This window comes from Callithrix jacchus, chromosome 6, assembly GCF_049354715.1.
Source record: "Callithrix jacchus isolate 240 chromosome 6, calJac240_pri, whole genome shotgun sequence".
NCBI classification, from domain to species: Eukaryota; Metazoa; Chordata; class Mammalia; order Primates; family Cebidae; genus Callithrix; species Callithrix jacchus.
In genome coordinates, this window is record NC_133507.1 from 23,751,014 (window position 1) to 23,778,004 (window position 26,991).

General features: G+C 46.0%; 1 protein-coding gene and 1 long non-coding RNA gene across 4 annotated transcripts; one reads left to right on the forward strand and one right to left on the reverse strand.

The window, feature by feature from the left end:
* WDR73 (WD repeat domain 73) lies at nucleotides 1-13,028 on the forward strand. Of its 2 annotated transcripts, XM_002749167.5 has the most exons (8): nucleotides 1-51; nucleotides 574-641; nucleotides 1,860-1,948; nucleotides 5,931-6,019; nucleotides 6,584-6,648; nucleotides 10,359-10,523; nucleotides 10,857-11,219; nucleotides 12,449-13,028. In XM_002749167.5, exons 1-8 carry the CDS (start codon nucleotides 11-13, stop codon nucleotides 12,682-12,684), a joined length of 1,116 nt encoding a protein of 371 aa, XP_002749213.1. In that variant the 5' UTR covers nucleotides 1-10; the 3' UTR covers nucleotides 12,685-13,028. The 2 variants fall into 2 exon arrangements, with proteins under 2 accessions (XP_002749213.1, XP_078183014.1); XM_078326888.1 differs by lacking the exon at nucleotides 10,359-10,523.
* Nucleotides 10,745-26,556, reverse strand: LOC118154487 (uncharacterized). 2 transcript variants are annotated; one of them, XR_013518768.1, is made up of 5 exons: nucleotides 26,480-26,556; nucleotides 26,305-26,395; nucleotides 25,241-25,364; nucleotides 13,420-13,510; nucleotides 10,745-12,837 (listed from the first exon to the last, which is right to left on the reverse strand). It is a non-coding gene; the product is annotated as an uncharacterized LOC118154487 (long non-coding RNA). The 2 variants fall into 2 exon arrangements; XR_008482041.2 differs by having other exon boundaries at nucleotides 25,582-26,395.
* Nucleotides 26,557-26,991: the final 435 nt, after the last annotated feature.

Here is a 26,991-nt window from a genome sequence, read left to right on the forward strand (position 1 = left end):
GGCCGTTGCCATGGATCCTGGGGACGACTGGCTGGTGGAATCCTTGCACTTGTAAGTTTGTGGGGCTGGGAGACGGGAGTTGGGTCCGGAGCTGGCCCGGCGGGCGGAGGGGTGCGGGCGTAGACACGTTGGGGATCCTGGTGCAGGGTGGACCAGCTGTGGCCTTGGGGCTCGCCGCCGCGGAGGACTCCGCCTAGGCTTAGGCCCCCATCTCCAGGAAATGGCTCCTTCCTGCGTGCGCCAGTTGTGAGACCAGCGCTTATGGAGGAGGAGGAGTGCCCCGTTATTTTGCACCAGCCCGAGTTCAGCTCTGAACACAGATATCTCATTGATTCCTCACGTCAACCTTGGGAAATCTGGGTACCCTGGGAGGTCCACACATGAGGACCGAGGCTCAGGGACATCGGGGGACCGGCCTGGTCCCAGAAACAGGGAGTAAAATGCGAAGCAAACTTGGTCCCACGTCTGCCTGACTCCAGAGCTTGGGTCACTGAACCATGCGGCTGCCATCTTGGAGTTAACTTCGAGCTGGGAAATGCTGTGCATCGTGTGATTTTTGTCCCTTTCATGCAGATACCAGGATTTCTATGCATTCGACCTCTCAGGAGCCACTCGAGTCCTTGAATGGATTGATGACAAAGGTAGTATACCTTCCTGGCCCTAAAGGGGAGGGAATCCCACTCCTGAGCTGGGTTTCGGGGGCTAAGCCTAGAGAGACCCAACCCACACTTCTGGGCATCTGAGTTACTTGTAGCAATTTGATGCCCCATCAGCACTGATAGTCCTTTTATTAAGATCTTTGGCCAGGCGTGGTGGTTCATGCCTGTAATCCCAGGACTTTGGGAGGTCGAGGCAGGCGTATCACCTGAGGTCAGGAGTTCGAGATCAGTCTGGCTAACACGGTGAAACCTCATCTCTACTGAAAATACAAAAATTAGACCGGTGAGGTGGAGCACACCTGTGCACCACCAGCTACTGGGGAGGCTGAGGCAGGAGAATCACTTGAACGCAGGAGGTGGAGGTTGCAGTGAGCCCAGATCGCGACGCTGCATTCCAGCGTGGGCAGCAGAGTGAAACTCTGTCTGAAAAAAAAAAAAAAATCTTCAGGCTGGGCACCTCAGGAGGCTGAGGCAGGTGGGTAGATCGCTTGACCCCAGGAGTTTGAGACCAGCCTGAGCAAGGAAACCCTGTCTCTACAAAAAATAACAAAAATTAGCATGGTGGCCCACGCCTATAATCCCAGCTACTCAGAAGGCTGTGGTGGGAGGATCACTTGAGCCTGGGAGGTTGAGGCTGCAGTAAGCTGTGATCCGGTGATGGGACCATTGCACTACAGCCTGGCTGACACAGTGAGACCTTCTCTCAAAAAAACATAACCAGATACTCAGTTCCCCCATACAAGGCTGCACACCGAAGGAATTTATCCTTGCTTTGGGGGATTGGGTGGGAGTTTATAGACCTACCTGTGGTCTGAAATCTTTTTTTTTTTTTTTGAGATGGAGTCTCGCTCTGTCACCTAGGCTGGAATTTAATGGCATGATCTCAGCTCACTGCAACCTGTGCCTCCTGGGCTCAAGGCTGGAGTGCAGTGGTGCCATCTCAGCTCAGTGCAACCTCCATCTCCTGGGTTCAAGTGATTCTCCTGCCTCAGCCTCCCAAGTAGCTGGGACTACAGGCAGGCGCCACCATGCCCAGCTAATTTTTGTATTTTTAGTAGAGATGGGGTTTCACCATGTTGACAGGATGGTCTGACCTTGTGATCCGCCTACCTTGGCCTCCCAAAGTACTGGGATTATTGGCGTGAGCCACCACGCCCAGCCTGCAATCTAACAATTTGTCATAGCTGCTTCTTTTTTCAGGAGTCTTTGTTGCTGGCTATGAAAGCCTGAAAAAGAATGAAATTCTTCATCTGAAATTACCTCTCAGACTTACTGTAAAGGAAAACCAGGTAACATGAAATATAAATGCCGAATATATATGCTGACTTTTATTTATTAAACATTTGTGGAGCTCCTGTTACCTACCAGGTATTGTCCTGGATACTGGAAAGAGAAAGAAAGAGAGCGCTAGCTAGGCCTACCCTTGTAGTCTAATAGAGAGGCAGATGCACACAGAGATAAATGCTGTAGAATGTCCTGTGGTTTAGAGCTACTGGAGGAGGAGGTTGTTATACTTTATCAGAAATAGACTTAGGGAGTGATAAAGGCTATAGAGGGCAGCTGAAATGCTTAGAATGGTTAAAGTCACCTGGTGAATGTGTAGTATGTAAGGAGTGAGAGGAGAATATAGTGAGGATGGAACCCCAGGGAACACATTTAAGGGATGAGTACAGGAAGATGAACCCCCAAAGAATACTAAGAACAGCCTCTGAGGTAGGAGGAATCTCAGGAAAGGTCAGTGTTTCCAAAGCCAAGAAAAGAGAACATCTCAAGAAGAAGAGTTAGTAGCTGTCCAGAGTTGAAATAAAGTCATTCAGATGAGGAACTGAAGAGTTCATTCATAAGACTGGCAGTTGGGAAGCTCTTGGTGACCTCTGCTGCAGGATTTTTGCTGGTGGTGGTCAGGCCCAAAGACTAAAAATGAAGAGGAAGCCGAGTGAGAAAATGTGAGGCAGGAAGAAGCTAAAACAGTAACACAGGTCTGAGGGAAGGTTTCCTAAACACAAAGGCTTGAACAGAGTTACAGCTGTGGGAAAGTAACCCTTGAAACGGGAGAGGGTGAAACTGCAGGAGTGAGGGAATATCACAGGGAACACGTTCCTGCTTCCAGAAATAGAAGATGAGGATAGATCAGGAGTCCAGGGGATAGGATTGGTCAGAGGACAGCAGAAGAGTGAGGCAGACAGGCAGATGACCTCGAAGGGCCATGTGGGGGTCGGAATTTGAGTGTTTGCTCCTGATTTCCTTTTTGTTTGTTTTGAGACAAGGTCTTGCTCTATCACCCAGGCTGGAATGCAGTGGTGCCGTCCTGTCTCACTACAGCCTGAACCTCCCAGGCTCAAGTGATCCTCCCACCTCAGTCTCCAAAGTAGCTGGGACTACAGGCATGTGCCACCATGCTTGGCTAATTGTTAATTTTTTTGTGGAGGTGAGGTCTCACTATGTTGGCCAGGCTGGTCTCGAACTCCTCGCTTCAAGTGATGCCTGTCTCAGCCTCCCAAAGTGCTGGGGTTACTGGCATGAGCCATCACTCTTGGCCCCAGATTTCTTAAATTCTTTTTTTTTTTTTTTGAGATGGAATTTTGCTCTTGTTGCCCATGCTGGAGTGCAATGGTACGATCTTGGCTCACTGCAACCTCTGCCTCCTGGGTTCAGGCAATTCTCCTGCCTCAGCCTCCCAAGTAGCTGGGATAACAGGTGCCCACCATTACACCCAGCTATTGAATTCTTTTTTTTTTTTTTTTTTTTTTCCTGAGACAGGGTCTTACTCTCACCTAGGCTGGAGTGTGATGGCGTGATCTCAGCTCACTGCAACCTCTGCCTCCTGGGCTCAAGCCATCCTCCAGCCTCAGCCTCCTGAGTAGTTGGAATCACAGGCGTGTGCCACCATACCTGGCTAAGTTTTATATTTTTGGTAGAGATGGGGTTTCATCATATTACCCAGGCTGGTCTTGAACTCCTGAGCTCAAGCAATCCTCCTGTCTCCCAAAGTGCTGGGACTGCAGGTGTGAACTACTGCACCTGGCCTTTTAAAAAAAAAATCTTTAATGAAATAAGAAACAATCCAGGTGAGGTGACTCACACCTATAATCCTAGCACTTTGGGAGTGGGAGACTGAGGTGGGCAGATCACTTGATCTGGTTCAAGACCAGCCTGGCCAACATGGTGAAACCTCATCTCTACTAAAAATTAAAAAAAACTAGCCAGGTGTGGTGGTGCACGCCTGTAATCCCAGCTACTCAGAGGTGGCTGAGGCACCAGAGAATCCCTTAAACCCAGGAGGCAGAGGTTGCAGTGAACTTGAGATGGTGCCATTGCACTCTGGCCTAGGTGACAGAGTGACACTCTGTCTTAAAAAAATATATTATCTTAGGGCATCACCACATTACGGAGTCGAGTTGAATTGTTTAGAATAGAGGAGGCTAGGGCAGGGCATGGTGGCTCACGCCTGTAATCCCAGCACTTTGGGAGGCTGAGGCAGGCGGATCACAAAGTCAGGAGTTCAAGACCAGCCTGGTCTGGCCAAGATGGTGAAACCCTATCTCTACTAAAAATACAAAAAATTAGCCAGGTGTGGTTGGGGGCACCTGTAATCCCAGCTACTTGGGAGGCTGTTGCGGAGAACTGCATCAACCCCGGAGGCAGAGGTTGCAGTGAGCTGAGATCGCACACTCCAGCCTGGACGACAGGGTGAGACTCCGTCTCAGGAAAAAAAAAAAAAGAATAGAGGAGGCTAAGAGGCTAGACAAGGACATAGAAAAACATTGTTCAGCCCAGGAGAGGCTAGATCCCATATTCCTAGTGTACTTCCCAAACATACTGAATTAGAATCTGAAGAGGGCCAGGCATGGTGGTTTATACCTGTAATCCCAGTACTTTGGGAGGTCGAGGTGGGCAGATCATCTGAGGTCAGGAGTTCAAGACTGGCCTGGCCAACATGGTGAAACCCTACCTCTACTAAAAACACAAAAATTAGCTGGGCATGGTGATGGGCACCTGTAGTCCCAGCTACTCAGGAGGCTGAGGCAGGGGAATCGCTTGAACCTGGGAGGAGGATGTTGCAGTGAGGTGAGATCCTGCCACTGCTCTCCAACCTAGGCGACAGAGCAAAACTCCATCTCAAAAAAAGGGAGGGAGGAAAAATCTGAAGAGGGAAAGCTCCGGAAAAATGCCAAGTTTGTAGGTGGACATGGTGGCTCACACCTGTAATCCCAGCACTTTGGGAGGCTGAGGTGGGCAAATCACCTGAGGTCGGGTGTTCGAATCCAGCCTGGGCAACATGGTGAAACCCCATCTCTATTAAAAATACACAAATTAAGCTGGGTGTGGTGGTGTCCCCAGTTACACCAGAGGCGGAGGCAGGAGAATAGCTTGAACCCAAAGATGCAGGTTACAGTGAGCTAAGATCACACCACTGCCCTCCAGCCTGAGCTACAGAGTGAGACTCTCTCTGTCTCAAAAAAAAGGTTTAAAAAAAAAAGGCAAATTTGTACTCATAAAACCCAGAAGCTACAGAAGCTGCAGGGTAGCACCTAGTGTTCTTCATCTTTCCCATCTCCACTCGGGCTTGAGCTGGGGGCTCGCCCTGGTGTGAGAACTGATTGCCCTCACCACCAGCCTTATTTCTTCTATGGCTGCCTCCCTTTCCCTTGCCTCCCTTTACTTGCATGGAGATAGTAGAATCTAGTGGCTAACAGTATGGACTTAGGTTAGACAGACTTTCATTCAAATTCACAACTTAATCCCTGTATGACCTTAGAAAAGTGGCTGAAGCCCCTCTGCCTTAGTTTTGTCATTTGTAGAACAGGGATAAGTGATTGTAAGAATTAAATGTGATAATCCCCTAAGCACTGTGCCTGACACAGTGAGCACTGATAAGTTGTAATTGTTTTATTTTTACTGCTAGAGGAACCCACCTGGCTTCCAGTGGGAGGATGGAGGGACAAATGGGAATGTGTTCGTTGCTTTCTTTGATGAAGATGTTAAGCCTCTCCGGCTTTTCTAGGAAGACCTGGACTATAATGCTTGTGCTATAGTAAAAGGGGCTAGTGAAAAGCTAGAAGGGTTTTGGATGTGCAAAGGAAAAAGGAAGCTGATGTGTAGGCAGCTGAGACCAACATTGCCAGATACCAGCACACCGATGCCCGATCACCAGCTGAGTGGCTTTGTGGCCTCCTGCCAGGCTGGGACCTGACTCCTCACTCAGAGTTCCTCTGACACATTCATTTGAAGAGCTGGCTTTCTCTGATTGGCTACTCCTTTGTATTTTAGGGCTTATTCCCAGAAAGAGATTTCAGAGTATGCCATGGAGGATTTTCAGACAGGTCTGTCTTTGATCTGAAGCACGTCCCACATACCAGGTATGGTCAGTTCTGTGATCCAGACAGTCCATACAGGACAGGCTGGCTGCAAATGCCTGGGGGTATTCTACCTCCTCATCTCCACTTCCACCCCCCCAGCACATGGGCACATGTGAGTGCACAAGTGGGTGCACACAGATACACACAGATTTAGAATACAAAGAAATCACTGATGTGGCTTTACAGTCCCCCACAGCCCTTTGGTGGAAGTAACAAGTCTACTGGAGTTGCTCCAGGGAATAGATATGGGACAGAAGGATGCTCTTCTGTTGCTCTTGGGTGGTAACAGGCCAGGAGTCTCTGGGTCAGTTTGTGTGTTGGGCCCCATACCGATGTCCTCTCTAAGTGACCATCATGACACCTGGAAGCTTGGGCTCAGTCTCCCTAAAGTGAATTGAGCCTGCCCCTTATCTGTGAAGTGAGAGTGGTTGGCCTTGATGATCTTGCAGTCACATTTCCTGATATGGGAGGTGAAGTCCCAAGCTGAGTGGGCTGGAGAGGGGAAGGGGCCTGTGTGGATAAGCTCCCCATGGTCTGGACTGATTTTATGTCTATTCTGAATAGATTGCTGGTGACCAGTGGCCTTCCAGGTTGCTATCTGCAGGTGTGGCAGGTTGCAGAGGACAGTGGTGAGTGAATTTGACTTGATGCGGTTTGGGGTTCCAAGAAAGTGTGACTCATACACCCCTGTTCCCTAATCATGCTGGGTGCGCTCTCATGCCTGTAATCCCAGCACTTTGGGCGGCTGAAGTGGGTAGATCACCTGAGTTCAGGAGTTCAGCCTAGCCAACATGGTAAAACCTGTCTCTACTAAAAATATAAAAAATTATCTGAGCATGGTGGTGGGCGCCTGTAATCCCAGCTACTGGGGAGGCTGAGGCAGGAGAATCATTTGAACCCAGGAGGCAGAGGTTGCAGTGAACAGATATCGCACCACTGCACTCCAGCCTGGGCAACAAGAGCAAAAAGAAGTAGACTCAGAGCCAGGTAGGAATTAAAATGCAGTATCTACTTTAATGCAGACAAGGTGAATTAGCAACCACAGCATGGTATCCAAGCCCCAAATGGAGCTTCCTGTATCCTGCTCCTGGAATTGAGTTCACCCACAGAACCATTCCCCCTACGCAGGGGCAGGGGCAAGGGCAGAGCTAAGGCCACTCAGGTGAGCTCACCTCCTTGGTCACCTCTTTGCAGGCATGCCAGTCCCCAGGAAGGAAAACAGTGAGTGAGCAAGAGGCTGGGCTGGCAAGTCCCCCACTCAGACTTACTCTGCTTCCAGTGGGAGAGGAGAGAATAGCAGTGTTCATCCTGTCCCTTCTGGGAGTGGAGGGAAGTTCCCCCGTGGGGAATAGTGTTCCCTCCAGCTGTGGGTCTGTGGGTCCCCTGTCAGGCAGATACCAGAGCATGCAGCCCTCTAGCTTAATCCAGCCCCTTCTGTCCCTCCTTCAGTTAGGGCTTCCTTGGCCAGCATAGAAGTGAGTCTCAGAGGCACAGGCCCAGTCCCCATGCTGCCTCACTTGGAAGCTTCCCAGAAATTGCCCAGCAGCTGTTGGCTTCCCCTCAGGCTTCACTGCCACAGAGGGGCAGTTCTTGTGCTCATTTGTTCTCTGTGGTCACCGTGGGCTTTCCTAGTTGTCACTTGTCCTGTGCTGTCACTTCTGATCATTTGTTTTACTTACTTATAGTTGTTGGGGTTTTTTTCCATAATTTTGTTATGTTTTGACATATCACATAATTCACCCATTAAAAAAAAAACGTACAATTCAGTGACCTTTTTAGTAAATTTAACAAGTTGTGCAGGCATCACTGTAGATCAGCTTTCCAACCTTTTCCTTACCCCAGTGAGATCCATTGTGCCATTTACTGTTCATCCCATTCCAACACCCTGCCCCAGGCCACCACTAATCTACTTCTGTCTCTGGAATAGATTTGCCTTCTCCGGACATGTATCACTGGCATTATACATACAACATGTCTCTGTGTCTGGCTCTCTGAACTTAGCATCGCACTTCTGTAGTCTGTTCATGTCATAGCGTGAGCCGGCAGTTTGTTCCTGTTTTTGACTGGATAGTAGTATTCCATTGTGTGTGTGAATGCACCACATTTTGTCCATCCATTCACTAGTTGGTGGATCCAGTTTTTGGCTATTATGAATAATCCTGCTAAGAACATTAATGCACAAGGCTTTGTGTGGACAAATGATTTCATTTATTTTGGAGAGACAACCAGAAATGGAATTGCTGGGTGTATTTATTTATTTATTTATTTAGAGATGGAGTTTCACTCTTGTTGCCCAGGGTGGAGTGCAGTGGCATAATCTCAGCTCACTGCAACCTCCATTCCCAAGTTCAGGCGATTCTCCCACCTCAGCCTCCCAAGTAGCTGGGGTTACCCACCTTCATGCCTGCCTAGGTTTTTTTTTGTATTTTTGTAAAGACAGGGTTTTACCATGTTGGCCAGGCTGGTCTTGAACTCCTGACCTCAGGTGATACGCCTGCCTCAGCCTCCCAATATGCTGGGATTACAGGCTTGAGTCACTGCACCCAGCATTGCTGGGTCTTAAGGTAAATTTATGTTTTAATTTTTAGGGACACTTTTACACTTTTCCAAAATGGGTTTATTTTATTTTCTTAAACTTAATTTTATTTATTTTACTTTATGATGGAGTCTTACTCAGTACAGTGGCTAAATCTTGGCTCACTGCAATCTCTGCCTCCCAGCTTCAAGTGATTCTCCTGCCTTAGCCTCCCAAGTAGCTGGGATTAGCAGGCATACACCACCACACCCAGCTAATTTTTGTATTTTTAGTAGCGACAGGGTTCCACCTTCTTGGCCAGGATGGTCTTGATCTCCTGACCTTGTGATCTGCCTGCCTCAGCCTCTGAAAGTGTTGGGATTTCAGGCAGAGCCACTGTGCTCAGCAAAGAATTGTTTATGTTCCCACCAGCAATGTATATAAGGGTTCCCATTTTTCCATGTCCTCACCAACATTTGTTATTATCTGTCTTTTTGAAATAAAGCCATTTTAATAGATGTGTAATTATATATTTAATAGATGTGTAATTATATATTATTGAGGCATTCATTTGCATTAACCCTAATGATTAAGAATGTTGAGGCCAGCACCGTGGCACACACCTGTAATCCCAGCGCTTTGGGAGGCTGAAGTGGGCAGATCACCTGAGGTCAGAAGTTTGAGACCATCCTGGCCAATATGGTGAAACCATGTCTCTACTAAAAATACAAAAATTAGCTGGGCATGGTGGTACACACCTGTAGTCTCAGCTACTCAGGAGGCTGAGGCAGGGGAATCGCTTGAACCTGGGAGGCAGAGGTTGTAGTGAGCCAAGATCACGCCACTGCACTCCATCCTGGCAACAGTGAGAGCCTGGCAACAGTGAGACTCCATCTCAAAAAGAAAAAAAAAAGGCCATGTAAAGTGGCTCACACCTGTAATCCCAACACTTTGGGAGACTGAGGCAGGTGGGCCGTCTGAAGTCAGGAGTTTAAGCCCAATCTGGGCCGGGCGTGTTGGCTCACGCCTATAATCCCAGCACTTTGGGAGGCCGAGACAGGTGGATCACAAGGTCAAGAGATCGAGACCATCCTGGGCAACAAGGTGAAACCCCGTCTCTACTAAAAAAATGCAAAAAAAATTAGCTGGGCATGGTGGTGCACGCCTGTAGTCCCAGCTACTTGGGAGGCTGAGGCAGGAGAAGTGTTTGAACCTGAGAGGCAGAGGCTACAGTGAGCTAAGATTGTGCCACTGCACTCCAGCCTGGGCGACAGAGCAAGACTCTGTCTCAAACAAACAAAGAACTAAAACTTTACTCAAAGCCAAGGATGTTGTTCCATTCAGTGTCAAAAAGATGTGGACCCTCTTGTCCAACTTACATTTGAAGACAGTGGCATCTGTGATGTAACCTGTACTTGCTAGGCTTTAGCAAGTCCCATGAGGTCATGGAACACGTTTTTGAAGAAGTAATACCAGTTCATGAATTCTGTACCTGTTACTTGTCACTGAAGGTGTAAATGACATCAGCATGTTCTTTCCTTTTCTTTGCTTCTACCTGTTCACAACTATTAAAAGCCAGAACTGTTTTTTGGGTTTTGAGATGGTATTAGTTTCCATTTGCAAAAAAGTTTAAGACAAATAATAAAGAAATTGAAATGTAAACATAAGCCAGAGTGGTTATGTCTCAACATCACCTTTTGCCAACTGGCCACTCCTTTTCTTCCTTGACCTTCTAAAGGTATAGCGGACGACAGCTGGCTGGCCTGTCATGTTTCAAACCTTTATTAAAGTTCTAGATTTTGGCCTCTTTTCCTTTTCTCCCAGATGTCATTAAAGCTGTCTGCACCATTGCTGTGCATGATAAAGAGGAGAGTCTCTGGCCTAGGGTGGCTGTCTTCTCCTCGATGGCACCTGGAGTCCTCCACGGGGCAAGGCTCCGCAGTCTGCAGGTCACAGATCTGGAGTCCGCGAAAACCACGTACACCACAGGTACTACAGTATTTTGTCCCTTGCTGGCTGCTGCAGCCGGCATCGCCTCTCAGCCCAACTCAGCCACTGTGGAAACTGAGTTCAACCCTCTGTGCCAGGTGTTGGGGAAGCACAGTGAATAAGAGATGAGCCCTGGCCTCAAAGGGCTCCCATGCTGGGGCAGGATTAGGCAGTCCCAGGTACCAGCACCCAAACAGCTGAGCAGAAAATAGTGAGATGAGTGGGAAGGGAGATGTGATTTATTTTGCCTGGGACTGGTGGGAAGGGACTTGTGACCAGCCAGCCCTGCCAAATCACCAGACCCATCTGCCTCCTTTGCTTTTGGTCTTCTAGATGTCAGTGACAGTGAGGAGCTGAGTAGCCTGCAGGTCCTAGATGCAGACACCTTTGCCTTCTGCTGTGCTTCCGGCCGGCTGGGGCTTGTTGATACCCGCCAGAAGTGGGCACCGTTGGAGAATCGCAGCCCCGGGCCTGGTTCTGGAGAGAGATGGTGTGCTGAAGTTGGGAACAAGGGCCAGGGCCCTGGGCCCAGCATTGCCAGCCTTGGCTCAGATGGGCGGCTCTGTCTCCTTGACCCCCGGGATCTCTGCCATCCTGTGAGCTCAGTGCAGTGCCCAGTATCCATACTCAGTCCTGACCCAGAGCTGCTGCGAGTGACTTGGGCCCCAGGCCTTAAGAACTGCTTGGCCATCTCAGGTACTGCTGAACAGGATTTCGTGTCTGTTACCTGATCTCTTTCTTTCAGGGAACCGTAAGGTGCTCAGGAAGGAGCCTGTAGCACCGTGATAAACCTGGCTCCAGAAGTCAAAGTTGCTCACAGAGAAACTGTAAATTAACTCTCCAGGTTCTTCAGTGGCAGGCCTTTCTCCACTCTGCCTACTAACTTCCACACACTGGCAGCAGGCCTTTCCTAGCCTAGCAGGAATTCAGGTCTCAGGAGGGGCCTGCAGATAAGACACTGGGACAGCCATGGGCTATGTCAGAAGAGGGGACAGGACCTCAAGGATACTTCTCAGCCCATCTGCCTTTTGAAAGGTAGCAAGCCAGCTAGGTCAGCAGGCTCCTGAGTCTAGTCTGATGGCATCGAGTTGCTTGGGGGTATTTAATGTGGGTATCTAAAAGCCAACAGGAAGGATCTGTCGTGGCGGGTGGGGGTTAAAAAAACCAAGAGACTAAGAAAGGATGATTGGAAATGCCAGGATCCAGAAAGAACAGAAGAGCCAAGCTCAGGTAGAGGAGTGGGCTCTTCAGTAACAGGAAGATGGCAGGATGGGATGAGTGTGTGTGCAGCTAGATCATGCAGGGACATGAGACTATTCCTCTCCAAAGGCTTCTGTTACCATGGTTAGCCTTTAAGTGCCTTGATTCCTCATCCAATAGCCTGTTTGGTACCACCAAATAAATTATAAGTCTTTTAGGGGCTGGGTGCAGTGGCTGACACCTGTAATCCCAGCACTTTGGGAGGCTGAGATGGGAGGATCACTTGAGGCCAGGAATTGAGCCCAGCCTGGTCAACATAGCAAAACCCCATCTGTATTAAGAAAGAAAGAAAGGCCGGGCGCGGTGGCTCACGCCTGTAATCCCAGCACTTTGGGAGGCCAAGGCGGGTGGATCACAAGGTCAAGAGATCGAGACCATCCTGGTCAACATGGTGAAAGCCCGTCTCTACTAAAAATACAAAAATTAGCTGGGCATGGTGGCGCGTGCCTGTAATCCCAGCTACTCAGGAGGCTGAGGCAGGAGAATTGCCTGAACCCAGGAGGTGGAGGTTGCGGTGAGCCGAGATCGCACTATTTATTGCACTCCAGCCTGGGTAATGAGCGAAACTCCGTCTCAAAAAAAAAAAAAAAGAGAAAGAAAAAAATATTTTAAAATAAAAGTATTTTAGGGATTCATTGTCAAACCTCTCTTTTCTGTATTCTCAGGTTTTGATGGCACAGTCCAGGTCTATGACACCACATCTTGGGATGGAACAAAGAGCCAAGTAGAACCTCTCTTCACTCACAGAGGTCACATCTTCCTAGATAGAAGCAGGATGGACCCTGCTGCTCTAGTCACCACTCACACCTGGCACCCGTGCAGACCAAGGACTTTGTTATCAGCAACAAATGATGCTTCTCTGCATGTCTGGGACTGGGTGGACCTTCGTGCCTCTTGCTGACACCAGCATCTTTCCATCCAGGCCTCTAGAAAGGGGAGGAGCTGCTGTAGTAGCACCAGTACTGATGGAGGACTCAAGTGACCGCCAGTCCCTGTTACCAGCTGTGTGGCCTTGGGCAAGTCAACCAGCATCGCTTAGCCTCAGTTTTCTTAGCTGCAAAATGAGGACAGTAAGAACCACCTTGCAATGTTATTGTGAAGGTTGGAAGAAATGCCTGGCATAATAAATTCTTATTTGGTAGCTACTGTTAGTTCTGGGAGTGTAAAATGGCAGTGTTTGTCCCTGTCTTCACAGTATCACAGGGAGAATCAGAAGAGCTAACAAATAAAAACATTCTTTGTGAACTTTTTTATATAAGAAAAAATATATAGGGGCCAATAAACAAGAAAAAATCCCAGCCCTAGTAGCAATTAAGGAAATAGCAATGAAAACAAGATTTCTGCTCCTCTTGAGTGGTTCTCATGGGGACACAGGTGTACTTTCCCACACCTGTCCCCCCAGGTCATTAATTCAAGGGACATTTGCTTTTGGTGGCCCCACAAACATTTCCTCTGAAGGGCCCATAGTGAATATTAAAGTGTGCTAGAGATGGTGCCTCATGCCTGTAATCCAAGCACTTTTTGGGAGGCTGAGGTGGACAGATTGCTTGAACTCAGGAGTTCGAGACCAGCCTGGACAACACAGCAAGATCCCATCTCATTTAAAAAAAAATTGGCTGGGCATGGTAGCTCATACCTGTAATCCCAGTGATGTAGGCAGCCAAGACGGGTGGATGACTTGAGTCCAGGAGTTTGAGACCAGCCTGAGCGACATGGCGAAACCCTATCTGTAATGAAAATACAAAAATTAGCTGGGTGTGGTGGTGTAGCCTGTAGTCCCAGCTACTCAGGAGACTGAAGGGAGGACTGCCTGAGCCTGGCAGGTGCAGTTTGAGTGAGCTGTGATCATGCCACTGTACTCCAGCCTGGGCAGCAAAGTGAGACCCTGTCACATACACACACACACAGACACACAAAATAGATGATCAGGTTAAACAAGTTGTTCATTCTGTCAGCATGTATTAAGCCCATGTGCAACACAAGTTACATGCTAGAAATACATAAATGCGAGGCTTCATAAGGTAGCTGACGATGATTCTTAAAAAAAGAGTGTCTTGAATAATGGCAACAACATACAAAGCCCACAGCCCATCAGTGCCTTTTGACAGATACTTGGGTAAGTTAAAAAAAAAAAAAAAATCACAACAGCTGGGCATGGCAGCTCACACCTGTAATCCAAGCACTTTGGAGGCCAAGGTGGGCAGATCACCTGAGGTCGGGAGTTCAAGACCAGCCTGACCAACATGGTGAAACGCCGTCGTTTAAAAAAAAAAAAAAAATCACGACTTAACCATATTTCATGAATCTAATTAGTATACTGATATGTAAATTGTGCTTTGTTTTGTAATTTAGAAAGTTGTGGGAAAATATTTTAAGTCAAACACACAAAAGGAACCATTTTCAGAGGTAGAAACTGTGTTCCATTTATTCCTAAATCCCATTTGTTCTGTACATGTGTCCTTCCAGGGTTTCTATTCTGCTCTGACAGAGGGAACCCACTGGCCAACACATAGCCTCTCCCCAAGGATCTGGAGACCCCAGCCTGAGGATATCTGAGCATAGAGAGGAACTGGTGGGCTTGTTAAAGGAGGATGACACAGAGGTAAGGTCTCCAACTAGGAGACTTTTTTTTTTTTTTTGAGACGGAGTTTCACTCTTGTTACCCAGGCTGGAGTGCAATGGCGCGATCTCGGCTCACCGCAACCTCCGCCTCCTGGGTTCAGGCAATTCTCCTGCCTCAGCCTCCTGAGTAGCTGGGATTACAGGCGCACACCACCATGCCCAGCTAATTTTTGTATTTTTAGTAGAGACGGGGTTTCACCTTGTTGGTCAGGACAGTCTAGCTCTCCTGACCTCATGATCCACCTGCCATGGCCTCCCAAAGTGCTAGGATTACAGGCATGAGCCACTGTGCCCAGCCTAGGAGACTTCTCAATGTCATGGTTCTTAGTTATTGCTCTGGACATATACACACAGAGAAAAGGCTTTATGTACTTCAGTATCCAGGCTCACAGAGCCTAAACCCAGTCTCATGTTTTTAGGATACAGTCTGAGCTGTAAGGCTGTACTGCAAGCCCTGTTTGGCATTTAGAGCAATTCTGCTACACAAATTCTGTTTAGGTTGAATTGTAAAATTGCTGGTTTTGTAGACCAAAAACAGCAATCTTGTATGGTTCAACCCAATAAGTTGAGTAAGTTATGGTTAAAAAGCATAACTTTAGCACTGAACTTTTCTCCTTTCCCCTCCTCCAAAGGATCTAATAAGAATATAGAATGCTTTCCTCTCAACTGACGCCAAGTCAATCCTAAAAGGAATTTGGGGCAATGTAGACATGTTCTGAGCCCCAATCCTCTCACAAGGAGAACGATGGAAGACCTTTATAATGTTATTTAGTAAACCCTTGTCTAGCTGCCAGGTGCTCAGAAGAAACAGCCCACAGCTGACTCAAACATCATTAATGTCATCAGTGCAGTAGGGCAGCCACCTCTGTCCTTGAGGGAGGGTCTCAGAGACAAGAATCTCACTCTAATGTCAAACTGTGAAAATTAAGGCACAGAATCACAGGGAAGACACCCTGAGATGGTGACATAGTCAAGTTCAGAGGTCGTCTCTGAAGTCTCTGGAAACTACCTCCCATCTCAACAGCATGAACAAGAAAGCCCTGAGTGCTATTTCATAAGCCAAGTGAGTGTTTAGTGAGAGAAACGAAGTCTGTCGGACTAGAAGCTTTTCTCTCTCTTATGTGGGTGATTTGGTAGAGTCAAGGGCAAGGACAAACCCTTTCTTGGGATGGATTCCCTAGTGTTTTCAGCCTCAATGCTTTAAAAACATTTCTCCTATATTTAAGGAACATTTAGAGTCTCCTGCATGGGTTCTCTGGTGTGCAATAAAATGGTAACTACTGTTGAACCACCTCCCACATTCACTGCATTCACAGGGGTTTTTTTGAGACAGTCTCGCTCTGTCACCAGGCTGTATGGAGTGGCACAATTTCGGCTCACTACAACCTCTGACTCCCTGGTTCAAGGGATTCTCCTGCCTCAGCTCCCAAGTAGCTGGGATTACGGGCATGCACACCCAGCTAATTTTTGTATTTTTAGTAAAGATGGCATTTCACCATGTTGGCCAGGATAGTCTCAATCTCCTGACCTCGTGATCTGCCCACCTCAGCCTCCCAAAGTGCTGGGATTACAGGTGTGAGCCACGGTGCCTGGCCAGGGGTTTTCTCCCGTGTAATTCACTGATGTATAATGAGACTTGAGCTCTAATTAAAGCTTTTCCCACGTTGCCTGCATTTATAGGGTCTCCCTCCACAGTGAATCCGCTGGTGGGTAATGAGGTTTGAGCAGTCACTGAAACCTATCCCACATTCCAGACACTCACAGGGTTTCTCTGCTGTGTGGATTCTTTGATGGCTGGTGAGAGTGGAGCTCTTACTGAACTTTTCCCCACACTCTGGGCACTGGAAGGGTTTCCCAGCAGCGTGTGTTCGCCAGAGTGCACTGAGGCACGAACGACTGCTGAAACTTTTTCCACACTCACTACACTTACAAGGTTTCTCTCCTGTATGGATTCTCTGGTGCATAATGAGGCTTGAGCTCTGGGTGAAGCTCTTCCAGCACACTCCACATTGGGGCTTCTCTCCCATATGGATTACTCCTTTGAGAGTATAAGACAGTGTACTTATCTATTTTCATAATAATTACAATGATGGTCATAATGAAAGCTAACATTTGCCGAGTGCTAGTACTGTGTGAGGATCCTCAAAACAACCCAGGGAGGTAGAAACCATCACAATGTCCTCTGTCCAGATGAGAAAATGGACGCTAAGGGTGTTTAAAGAGGTTGCCCAAGAACAACAAGCCTTTTAAGTGGCAGCCTGTTGACCTCTATGGGACATTAACTCCTACATTTCTCTCCTCTGTTCCTATAATGTTCTAACTAAAGGCAGGAAGGGAGACTCCCTGGCTGTAGAGCAGAGCAACAACTCGGTGGTCTTGGGGAGCCATCCTGGACTACGGGTTCAGTCGAGGGTTGAGCCAAGCAATATTTGAGAACAGGATATAAACAGTATTCCCTTAAAGTTGTCACCAATTTTTCCCCTGATGAGGCCATTCCAGACCCAAATTAGTCATAGCAGAGCCAGGACAATAATCCTGTCTCCAGATTCTTAGCCTGAATGCTTCCCACAGGACTGCATCACTTCCACTGCTCTGAGGTCCACTATGGGGGAGTGTTGCCATTGGGAGTCTACCGCAAGGCCTGGAGACCAAGGCTCCAGGGTTCCTCTTGAGACCCCTCCACTATTTCATTACCATCCAACCACATCTTCTAGTGCTGTGCTTTGGTTCCCTTTGGAATCCCTTCGATCCTGAAGAAGGCCTCCTGCCACCTCTAAGGCATCAAAGGTGTTTGCAAGTACTCAGGGACTCATCAGGCAATCCACCTCATCATGGAAGGTACAGGTGCCTGGCATGTAGGTGCTCCTGGCTTTGCAGTAGTTGGTCTGAAGGTTTTTAAACCAATATCAACACTGCTCCAGGGTCCACAGGAAGCCACGCTCTTGCAGCTACTCAGCCACAATCCAGTACACTTGGCAGTTTCCATAGCAGGTGCAGAGTTTTTCATGGATCCAGGACTCTGAAAATTCCCAGAAAAATCTTGGTTTCCTTGTATCCCCAGTGCACTCCTGCCACCCTCTCATCCTCTAGGCCCTGTCACTGCAACTCATCCCAAGTCTTTCTCCAGATTAGCACCTGGCCACACCTGATTCCCACCCCAGCCACTAAGCGGCCTCTCACACTTTCCTTTTCTCCAGTGTGTGAAGATCCCAGCTCTGTGGGTTTTCCTCCTGTTCTACGTGGTGAGCCTATGGATTGGAAAATCTCTTTGCAGGCAGACAAAATGGAGAGTAATGGTTTGGTAAATCTAAACCCAACCATTATATGTGCCAGGGAGAGGAGACAGTAATTTTTTTTTTTTTTTAATTCTGGGGGATTCTTGGGAAAGCTCAGTGAAAAGAACAATTAGGAAAAAAAAATCCAGGCCCAAATGCATAACTACATATCCATGTTCATCATCTTAAATAAAAGTCAGACACAAGGAGGAATCCAATGTAGCCAAATGGGAATAGCTCTGAATTGCAGCACCCAGCGAGAAAACAGGGTGAGTGGTCACTGCATTTCCAAACAAATTTTTATTGCCCACAGACCAGCAGATTCCTGGGCGGAAAAGCATCACGAGTCTCCAGTGCAGCCGTTTCAGCCAGCACAGAGGGTCTCCACACAAAAACTCAACACAAATCCAGGCGCCTTTTCAACTGGTGACTGGAACACCTAGGAGACAGAATTTCTCATCCAACTGAAAAAAAGGGGACTGAAACATGGAGCCAGGCCAGGAGATTCCCAGGCAAAAAAGCACCGGGCGCCTTTTCAACTGGCGACTGGAACACCTGGGAGACAGAGTTGCCCTTCAACTGAAAACGGGGACTGAAACAGGGAGCAAGGTGATCTGGCTTGGCCGGACCCACCCCCACAAAGACCAGCAATCAGAAACACTCCGGATTGAGAGTTTCACTGCAAGCACAGCTAAACCCAGGATGGTCCAGCTCTGTGGAGAAAGGGCATCCACCATTACTGAGACAGCCTGCCACTACCAAGGCAGCCCGCCACTACCGAGGCAGTTCTAACTATACCCCTACAAACAAAACTGCAAGGAAGTTCACACAGCAACTGGGCAGAACCCACAGTAGCTCAGCAATGCCTCTGCTGGCAGACTGTGACTAGGCTACCTCCTCACTGGGCAGGGCATCCCTTAAAAATGGCAACAGCATAACAGAAACTGATAAATAAAGCCCTCCCTTCCCAGGACAGAGCACCTGGGGAAAAAAAAAAGGCAGTTATGAGTTCTGCTGCAGCAGACTTAAATTTACCTGCCCAGCAGCTCTGAATGGAACAACAGAGCTCATGGCTCAGCACGTGCACTCCTATAAAGGACAGACTATCTCCTCAAGCAGCTCCCCAACCCCTGTATATCCAAAGAGTCACCTCATAAAAGAGAGCTCAGACTGACATCTGGCAGGTATCCTTCTGGGACAAAGATAGCAGAAGAAGAAACCAGCAGCATCCCTTACTATTCTGCAGCCACTGCAGGTAATCCCCAGACAAGCAGGGTCTGGAGTGGACCTCCAGCAGTCCTACAGCAGAGGGGCCTGACTGTCAGAAGGAAAACTAAGAAACAGAAAAATAACATTATCAACAAGCAGGACATCCACTCAGAGACCCCATCTGAAAGTCACCAACTACAAAGACCACAGGTAAATAAATCTGCAAAGATGGAAAGAAACCAGCGCAAAAAGCATGAAAACACCCAAAACCAGAACACCTCTCCTCCTCCAGGGGATCACAACTCCTCACCAGCAAGGGAACAAGGCTGGAGGGAAGATGAGTGTGATGAATTGACAGAAACAGGCTTCAGAAGGCGGGTAGTAAGAAACTTCTATGAGCTAAAAGAACATGTTCTAACCCAATGCAAAGAAACTAAGAACCTTGAAAAAAGGTTTGGCAAAATGCAAGCGAGAATAAACAGCTTAGAGAGGAATATAAATGAACTGAGGGAGCTGAAAAACACAGCATGAGAACTTCACGAAGCATACACAAGTTTCAGCAGCCAAACTGACCAAGCAGAAGAAAGGATATCAGAGATTGAAGATCAACTCAATGAAATAAAACAAAAAGGCAAGATTAGAGAAAAAAGAGTAAAAAGAAATGAACAAAGCCTCCAAGAAATATGGGATTATGTGAAAAGACCGAATATACATTTGATAGGTGTACCTGAATGTGACGGAGAGAATGAATCCAAGCTGGAAAACACTCTTCAGTATATTATCCAGGAAAACTTCCCCAACCTAGCAAGGCAGGCCAATATTCAAGTCCAGGAAATAGAGAACACCACAAAGATACTCCTCAAGAAGAGCAACCCCAGGGCACATAATCATCAAATTCACCAGGGTTGAAATGAAGGAGAAAATGCTAAGGGCAGCCAGAGAGACAGGTGGTTTGGTTACCCACAAAGGGAAGCCCATCAGACTCACAGCAGAAACTCAACAAGCCAGAAGAGAGTGGGGGCCAATATTCAACATCCTTAAAGAAAAGAACTTTCAACCTAGAATTTCATATCCAGCCAAACTAAGTTTCATAAGTGAAGGAGAAATAAAATCCTTCACAAACAAGCAATTATTCAGAGATTTCATCACCACTAGGCCTGCTTTACAAGAGCTCCTGAAAGAAGCACTAAACATAGAAAGGAGCAACCAGTACCAGCCACTCCAAAACGTACCAAATGGTAAAAAGCATTGACACAATGAATAAAATGCATCAACTAACAGGCAAAACAACCAGCTAGCATCAAAATGGCAGGATCAAATTCACACATAACAATATTAACCCTAAATGTAAATGGGCTAAATGCCCCAATCAAAAGACATAGACCAGCAAATTGGATAAAAAGTCAAAACCTATTGGGGTGCTGTATCCAGGAAACCCATCTCACATGCAAGGATACACATAGGCTCAAAATAAAGGGATGGAGTTAGATTTACCAAGAAAATGGAGAGCAAAAAAAAGCAGGAGTTGCAATCCCAGTCTCTGATAAAAGAGACTTTAAACCAACAAAAATCAAAAGAGACAAAGAAGGACATTACATAACGGTAAAAGGATCAATGCAACAAGAAGAGCTAACGATCCTAAATATATACACACCCAATACAGGAACACCCAGATACATAAGGCAAGTTCTTAATGACTTACAAAGAGACTCAGACTCCTACACAGTAAGAGTGGAGACTTTAACACTTTACTGTCAATATTAGACAGATCAACGAGATAGGAATTCAGACCTGGACCAAGCAAACCTAATAGACATTTACAGAACCCTCCACCCCAAATCCATAGAATATACATTCTTCTCAGCACCACACCAACTCTAAAATTGACCACATAATTGGAAGTAAATCACTCCTCAGCAAATGCAAAAGAATGGAAATCATAACAGTCTCTCAGACCAAAATGCAATGAAGTTAGAAGTCAAAATTCAGAAACTAACTCAGAACCGCACAGCTTCGTGGAAACTGAACAACTGGCTCTTGAATGTTAACTGGATAAACAATAAAATGAAGGCAGAAATAAAGATGTTCTTCAAAACCAACGAGAATGAAGACACAACATACCAGAATCTCTGGGACACATTTAAAGCAGTGTCTAGAGGAAAATACATAGCAATAAATGCCCACATGAGAAGCAAGGAAAGATCTAAAATCGACACCCTATCGTCAAAATTGAAATATCTAGAGGAACAACATCAAAAATACTCAAAACCTAGCAGAAAACAAGAAATAACTAACATTAGAGTAAAGCTGAAGGAGATATAGACACAAAAAACCCTTCAAAAAAAAAAATCAATAAATCCAGGAGCTGGTTTTTTGAAAAGATTAACAAAATAGACCACTAGCCAGATTAATAAAGAGAATAATCAAATAGATGCAATAAAAAACAATAAAGGGGATATCACCACAGATTCCACAGAAATTAAATCTACCATCAGAGATTACTACAAACAACTCTATGCACATAAACCAGTAAACCTGGAAGAAATGGATAAATTCCTGGACACTTACATCCTCCCAAGCCTAAACCAGGAAGAAGTCGAAACCCTGAATAGGCCAATAACAAGGGTTGAAGTTGAAGCAGTAATAGCCTACCAACCAAAAAAAGCCCAGGTCCAAATGGGTTCACAGTCAAATTCTACCAAACATACGCAGAGGAGCTGGTACTACTTCTTCTGAAACTATTCCAAACAATCCAAAAAGAAGGAATCCTTCCCAAATCATTTTATGAGACCAACATCATCCTAATACCAAAACCCGCAGAGACTCGACAAGAAAGGAAAACTTCAGGCCAATATCCATGATGAACATAGATGCAAAAATCTTCAATAAAATACTGGCAAACCATTGCAACAGCACATCAAAAAACTTATCCACCATGATCAAGTAGGATTCATCCCGGGGATGCAAGGCTGGTTCAACATACGCAAGTCCATAAACATAATTCACCACATAAACAAAACCAAAGATAAAAACCACATGATTATCTCAACAGATGCAGAGAAGGCCTTTAACAAAATTCAACAGTGCTTTATGCTAAAAACTCTCAATAAACTAGGTACTGATGGAACATATCTCAAAATAATAAAAGCTATTTACGACAAATCCACAGCTAATATCACACTGAATGGGCAAAAACTGGAAGCACTCCCTTTGAAAACTGGCACTAGACAAGGATGCCCTCTCTCACCACTCCTATTCAATATAGTATCGGAAGTTCTAGCCAGAGCAATCAGGCAAGAAAAAGAAATAAAGGGTATTCAAATAGGAAATGAGGAAGTCAAATTGTCTCTATTTGCAGACATGATTGTATATTTAGAAGACCCCATCATCTCAGTCCAAAATCTCCTGAAACTGATAAGGAACTTCAGCAGAGTCTCAAGATACAAAATCAATGTGCAAAAATCACAAGCATTCCTATATGCCAATAAAAGACTAAAGAGAGGCAAATCAAGAACAAACTGCCATTCACAATTGCTACAAAGAAAATCAAATACCTAGGAATACAACTAACCAAGAATGTTAAAGGACCTCTTCAAGGAGAACTACAAACCACTGCTCAACGAAATAAGAGAGGACACAAACAGATGGAGAAACAGTCCATGCTCATGGTTAGGAAGAATCAAATTGAGAAAATGGCCATACTGCCCAAAGTAATTTATAGATTCAATGCTATCCCCATCAAGCTACCAATGACCTTCTCACAGAGCTGGAAAAAACCACCTTAAACTTCATATAGAATCAAAAGAGACCTCACATAAGTCAATTCTAAGCAAAAAGAACAAAGCTGGAGGCATTATGCCACCTGACTTCAAACTACACTACAAGGCTACAGTAATCAAAACAGCATGGTACTGGTCCCAAAAAAAGAGATATAGGCCAATGGAACACAACAGAGGCCTCATAGGCAACGCCACACATCTACAACCATCTGATCTTTGACAAACTTCACAAAAACAAGCAATGGGGAAAGGATTCCCTGTTTAATAAATGGTGTTGGGAAAACTGGCTAGCCATGTGCAGAAAGCAGAAAGTGGACCCTTTCCTGACACCTTACACTAAAAGTAACTCCAGATGGATTAAAGACTTAAACATAAGACCTAACACTATAAAAACTCTAGAAGAAAATCTAGGCAAAACCATTCAGGACATAGGCATAGGCAAGGACTTCATGACTAAAACACCAAAAGCATTGGCAACAAAAGTCAAAATAGACAAATGGGATCTAATTAAACTCCAGAGCTTCTGCACAGCAAAAGAAACAACCATTAAAGTGAATAGGCAACCAACAGAATGGGAAAAAAATTTTGCAGTCTACCCATCTGACAAAGGGCTAATCTACAAAGAACTAAAACAGATTTACAAGAAAAAAACAAGCCCATTCAAAAGTGGGTGAAGGATGTGAACAGACACTTTACAAAAGAAGACATACATGAAGCCAACAAACATATGAAACAATGCTCATCATCAATGGTCATTTGAGAAATGCAAATCAAAACTACATTGAGATACCATCTCACGCCAGTTATAGAATGGCAATCATTAAAAAATCTGGAGACAACAGATGCTGGAGAGGATGTGGAGAAATAGGAACACTTTTACACTGCTGGTGGGGGTGTCAATTAGTTCAACCATTGTGGAAGACAGTGTGGCGATTCCTCAAGGACCTAGAAATAGAAATTCCGTTTGACCCAACAATCCCATTACTGGGTATATCCACAGGATTATAAATCGTTCTATTATAAGGACACATGCACACAAATGTTCACTGCAGCACTGTTTACAATAGCAGAGACTTGGAACCAACCCAAATGCCCATTGATGATAGACTGGAAATGTGGCACATATACACCATGGAATGCTATGCAGCCATAAAAAACAGTGAGTTAATGTCCTTTGTAGGGACATGGATGAACCTGGAAACCATCATTTTCAGCAAACTGACACAAGAACAGAAAATCAAACACTGCATGTTCTCACTCATAGGCGGATGTTGAACAATGAGAACACATGGACACAGGGAGGGGAGCTTCACACACTGAGATCTGTGGGGGGGAACTAAGGGAGGGACAGTGGGGGGTGGGGAGTTGGGGAGGGATAACATGGGGAGAAATGCCAGATATAGGTGATGGGGAGGAAGGCAGCAAACCACATTGCCATGTATGTAACTATGCAACAATCGTGCATGTTCTTCACATGCACCCCAAAACCTAAAACTCAATTATATATATAAAAAGTCAGGGCCAGGCGCGGTGGCTCGAGCCTGTAATCCCAGCACTTTGGGAGGCCGAGGTGGGTGGATCACAAGATCAAGAGATCGAGACCATCCTGGTCAACATGGTGAAACCCCGTCTCTACTAAAAATATAAAAAATTAGCTGGGCATGGTGGCGCACGCCTATAATCCCAGCTACTCGGGAGGCTGAGGCAGGAGAATTGCCTGAACCCAGGAGGCAGAGGTTGCGGTGAGCTGAGATCGTGCCATTGCACTCAGGCCTGGGTAACAGCAGCGAAACTCCGTCTCAAAAAAAAAAAAGTCAGACACATACCTAAAATGACCATCTCCTTTAAATGAGCTTTCCTTTCTAGGTCAAGAAACTCATCTTTGGTAAAACTGACTATGGTACTAGATTTCTTTCTTTTGAGCAAGATTTAAGGTAGAAATAGATTTGAAACATTCAGCCCAGGGAGAAAGCACGGGAGTGGGGCGTGAGAGATAAAAGCCTACACACTGGGCCAAGCGCAGTGGCTAATGCCTGTAATTCCAGCACTTTGGGAGGCCAAGGCAGACAGATTATTTGAGGTCAGGAGTTCAAGACCAGCCTGGCCAACATGGTGAAATCCCGTCTCTACTAAAAAGATAGAAAAATTAGCTGGGCATGGTGGCACATGCCTGTAATGCCAGCTACTCAGGAGGCTAAGGCAGGAGAATCACTTGAACCTGGGAGGCAGAGGTTGCAGTGAGCCGAGATCACACCACTGCACTCAAGCCTGGGAAATAGAGTGAGATTCAGTCTCAAAAAAAAAAAAAAAGGCTACACATTGGATAGAGTCTTGAGGGATAAAAAAGACTACCCTTGGGTGATGGGTGTGCCAGAATCTCCAAAATCACCACTAAAGAACTTTTCCATGCAACCAAATACCACCTGTTCCCCAAAAACTATTGAAATAAAAGTTTAAAAAAATAAGGACAGGGAAAAAGACAAAACAAATTCAACCTGAAAAAGGTCTGTAGTAGTGAATACTACAGAAAATCCATAGCTAACTTTATGAGAAAAAAAAAAGGCATTCTTACCCAGCATGACCTCATTTTCAGAATTCTGCCAAGTTATTTCTAGGTGGTTCTTCTGTCCGGGATCTGGCTCCCTCCGTGCCTCCCAGGAGACATACACAGCCAAATCGCCAAGTGTCGCTAGCTCCTGAAGAAACATAACACCCCTCTCAGAACACATGGCCTCGGAACAAAATGACTCTCTAATGCCCAAGTCAGGGCAAGTGACAGAACAGACTTGGAAGAAATGAAACAGTGATGATTTTGTCTCTAAATGCAATAAAAGGGGCAGGAGGAGCGAGAAAAGAAACAAGCTGACATTTATTGAACACCTATGCACTAGGCCAGAAGCTTCTCAGACTTACCCAGAGTCACACAGCCAGTCCAGGGTATGTCTGGGATTTCAACTCAGGGCTGTTGGACTCTGAAGCTTTTGGTTTTGTTTTTTTATCTCCACTACACAATACTGCATGCCATGTGAGCAAGACCCCAATATGGAATGAAGTAACCAGTATCTTTAATGCAAACAAGCAGATCAGCAGAATCTGATGATTTCAGGGTCAAAGAAAAGAGTAATTTTAATGCAATCCTCATTATCACAGCCGTGGCACTGGCCTTGTATGGGTAAGAATTTCATCATTGCAGGCTGATGAAATTTAAGAGGCCAAATTGTAAAGTTTCTGGGCCTCCCTGCTGGGTAAAATTCTTTTGAAATTTCTGGGTGGCAAGAGAGTTGGTTGCAGAAGCCCCATTCAAGCAGTAAAGGGTGACCTGAGAGGAGTGGAGCTAAAGGAGGCATAGCATTACGAGAAATATCTAATGTAGATGACAGGTTGACAGGTGCAGCAAACCACCATGGCACTTGTATACCTATGTAACAAACCCACACGTTCTGCACATGTATCTCAGAGCTTAAAGTATAATAAAATATATATACACACACAAAATATTTGAAAAAAAGAAACATAATAAGTAAAAACAAATGACTTAATTGTTTTCCCAAAAGGAGAAGCTTGAGCTGTGCCTCAAGAATTAGATTTCTATTTAAAAAATAAAAAGGGGGGGTGGCCAGGCATGGTGGCTCATGCCTGTAATTCCAGCACTTTGGGAGGCCGAGGCAGGAGGATCACAAGGTTGGAAGTTCGAGACCAGCCTGACGAACATGGTGAAACCCCGTCTCTGAAAAAGAAAAAAAAAAATGTATAAAAAAAATTAAACTAAATTAGAAAAAGGCGATCTGAATAAGAGAAAAGGCAAGCTCACCTGGGAGCTGCTCACTATCCACTGGCCACCCTGCTCTTCTCTGCCGGAATTCCAAGAGCCCGAGGATCAGGCAGGGCTGGGGGAAGAAAAAGGAGGCATTAGAGTGCATGGCACTCAGCTCCTCTTGGGGACTAGCCCAACTGGGTCCAGACACAGAACAGCCTTTCCTCCTCCCCTTACTATCTGCTTTGTCCTACCAAAGGAAGGTTGGTGAAAAACCAAAATGAAACATTTCGAAGATGAAAGTTTTAGGTTTTCCCCTCCATATCCATCTAGGTACTGACTATCAGGGTTTTCTGATTGTTTTTCAGGTTTTGGGGTTTCTTTTTTTGAAACAAGGCCTTGCTCTGTCACCCAGGCTAGAGCGTAGTGGTTACTACAGTCTCAGCTTACTACAGTCTCAACCTCCTGGGCTCAGGCGGATCCTCCTATCTCAGCCTTCTGAGTAGCTGCAACTACAGGTGGCTGCCACCATGCCGAGCTAATTTTTTGTGTATTTTTAGGAGAGATGG

Coding starts and splice junctions, on each gene's coding strand:
- WDR73 (XM_002749167.5), top strand. CDS start 11: ATGGATCCTGGGGACGACTGGCTGGTGGAATCCTTGCACTT. Junction 6,649..10,358: donor GCAGGTTGCAGAGGACAGTG/GTGAGTGAATTT, acceptor CTTTTCTCCCAG/ATGTCATTAAAGCTGTCTGC. Junction 11,220..12,448: donor GAACTGCTTGGCCATCTCAG/GTACTGCTGAAC, acceptor CTGTATTCTCAG/GTTTTGATGGCACAGTCCAG.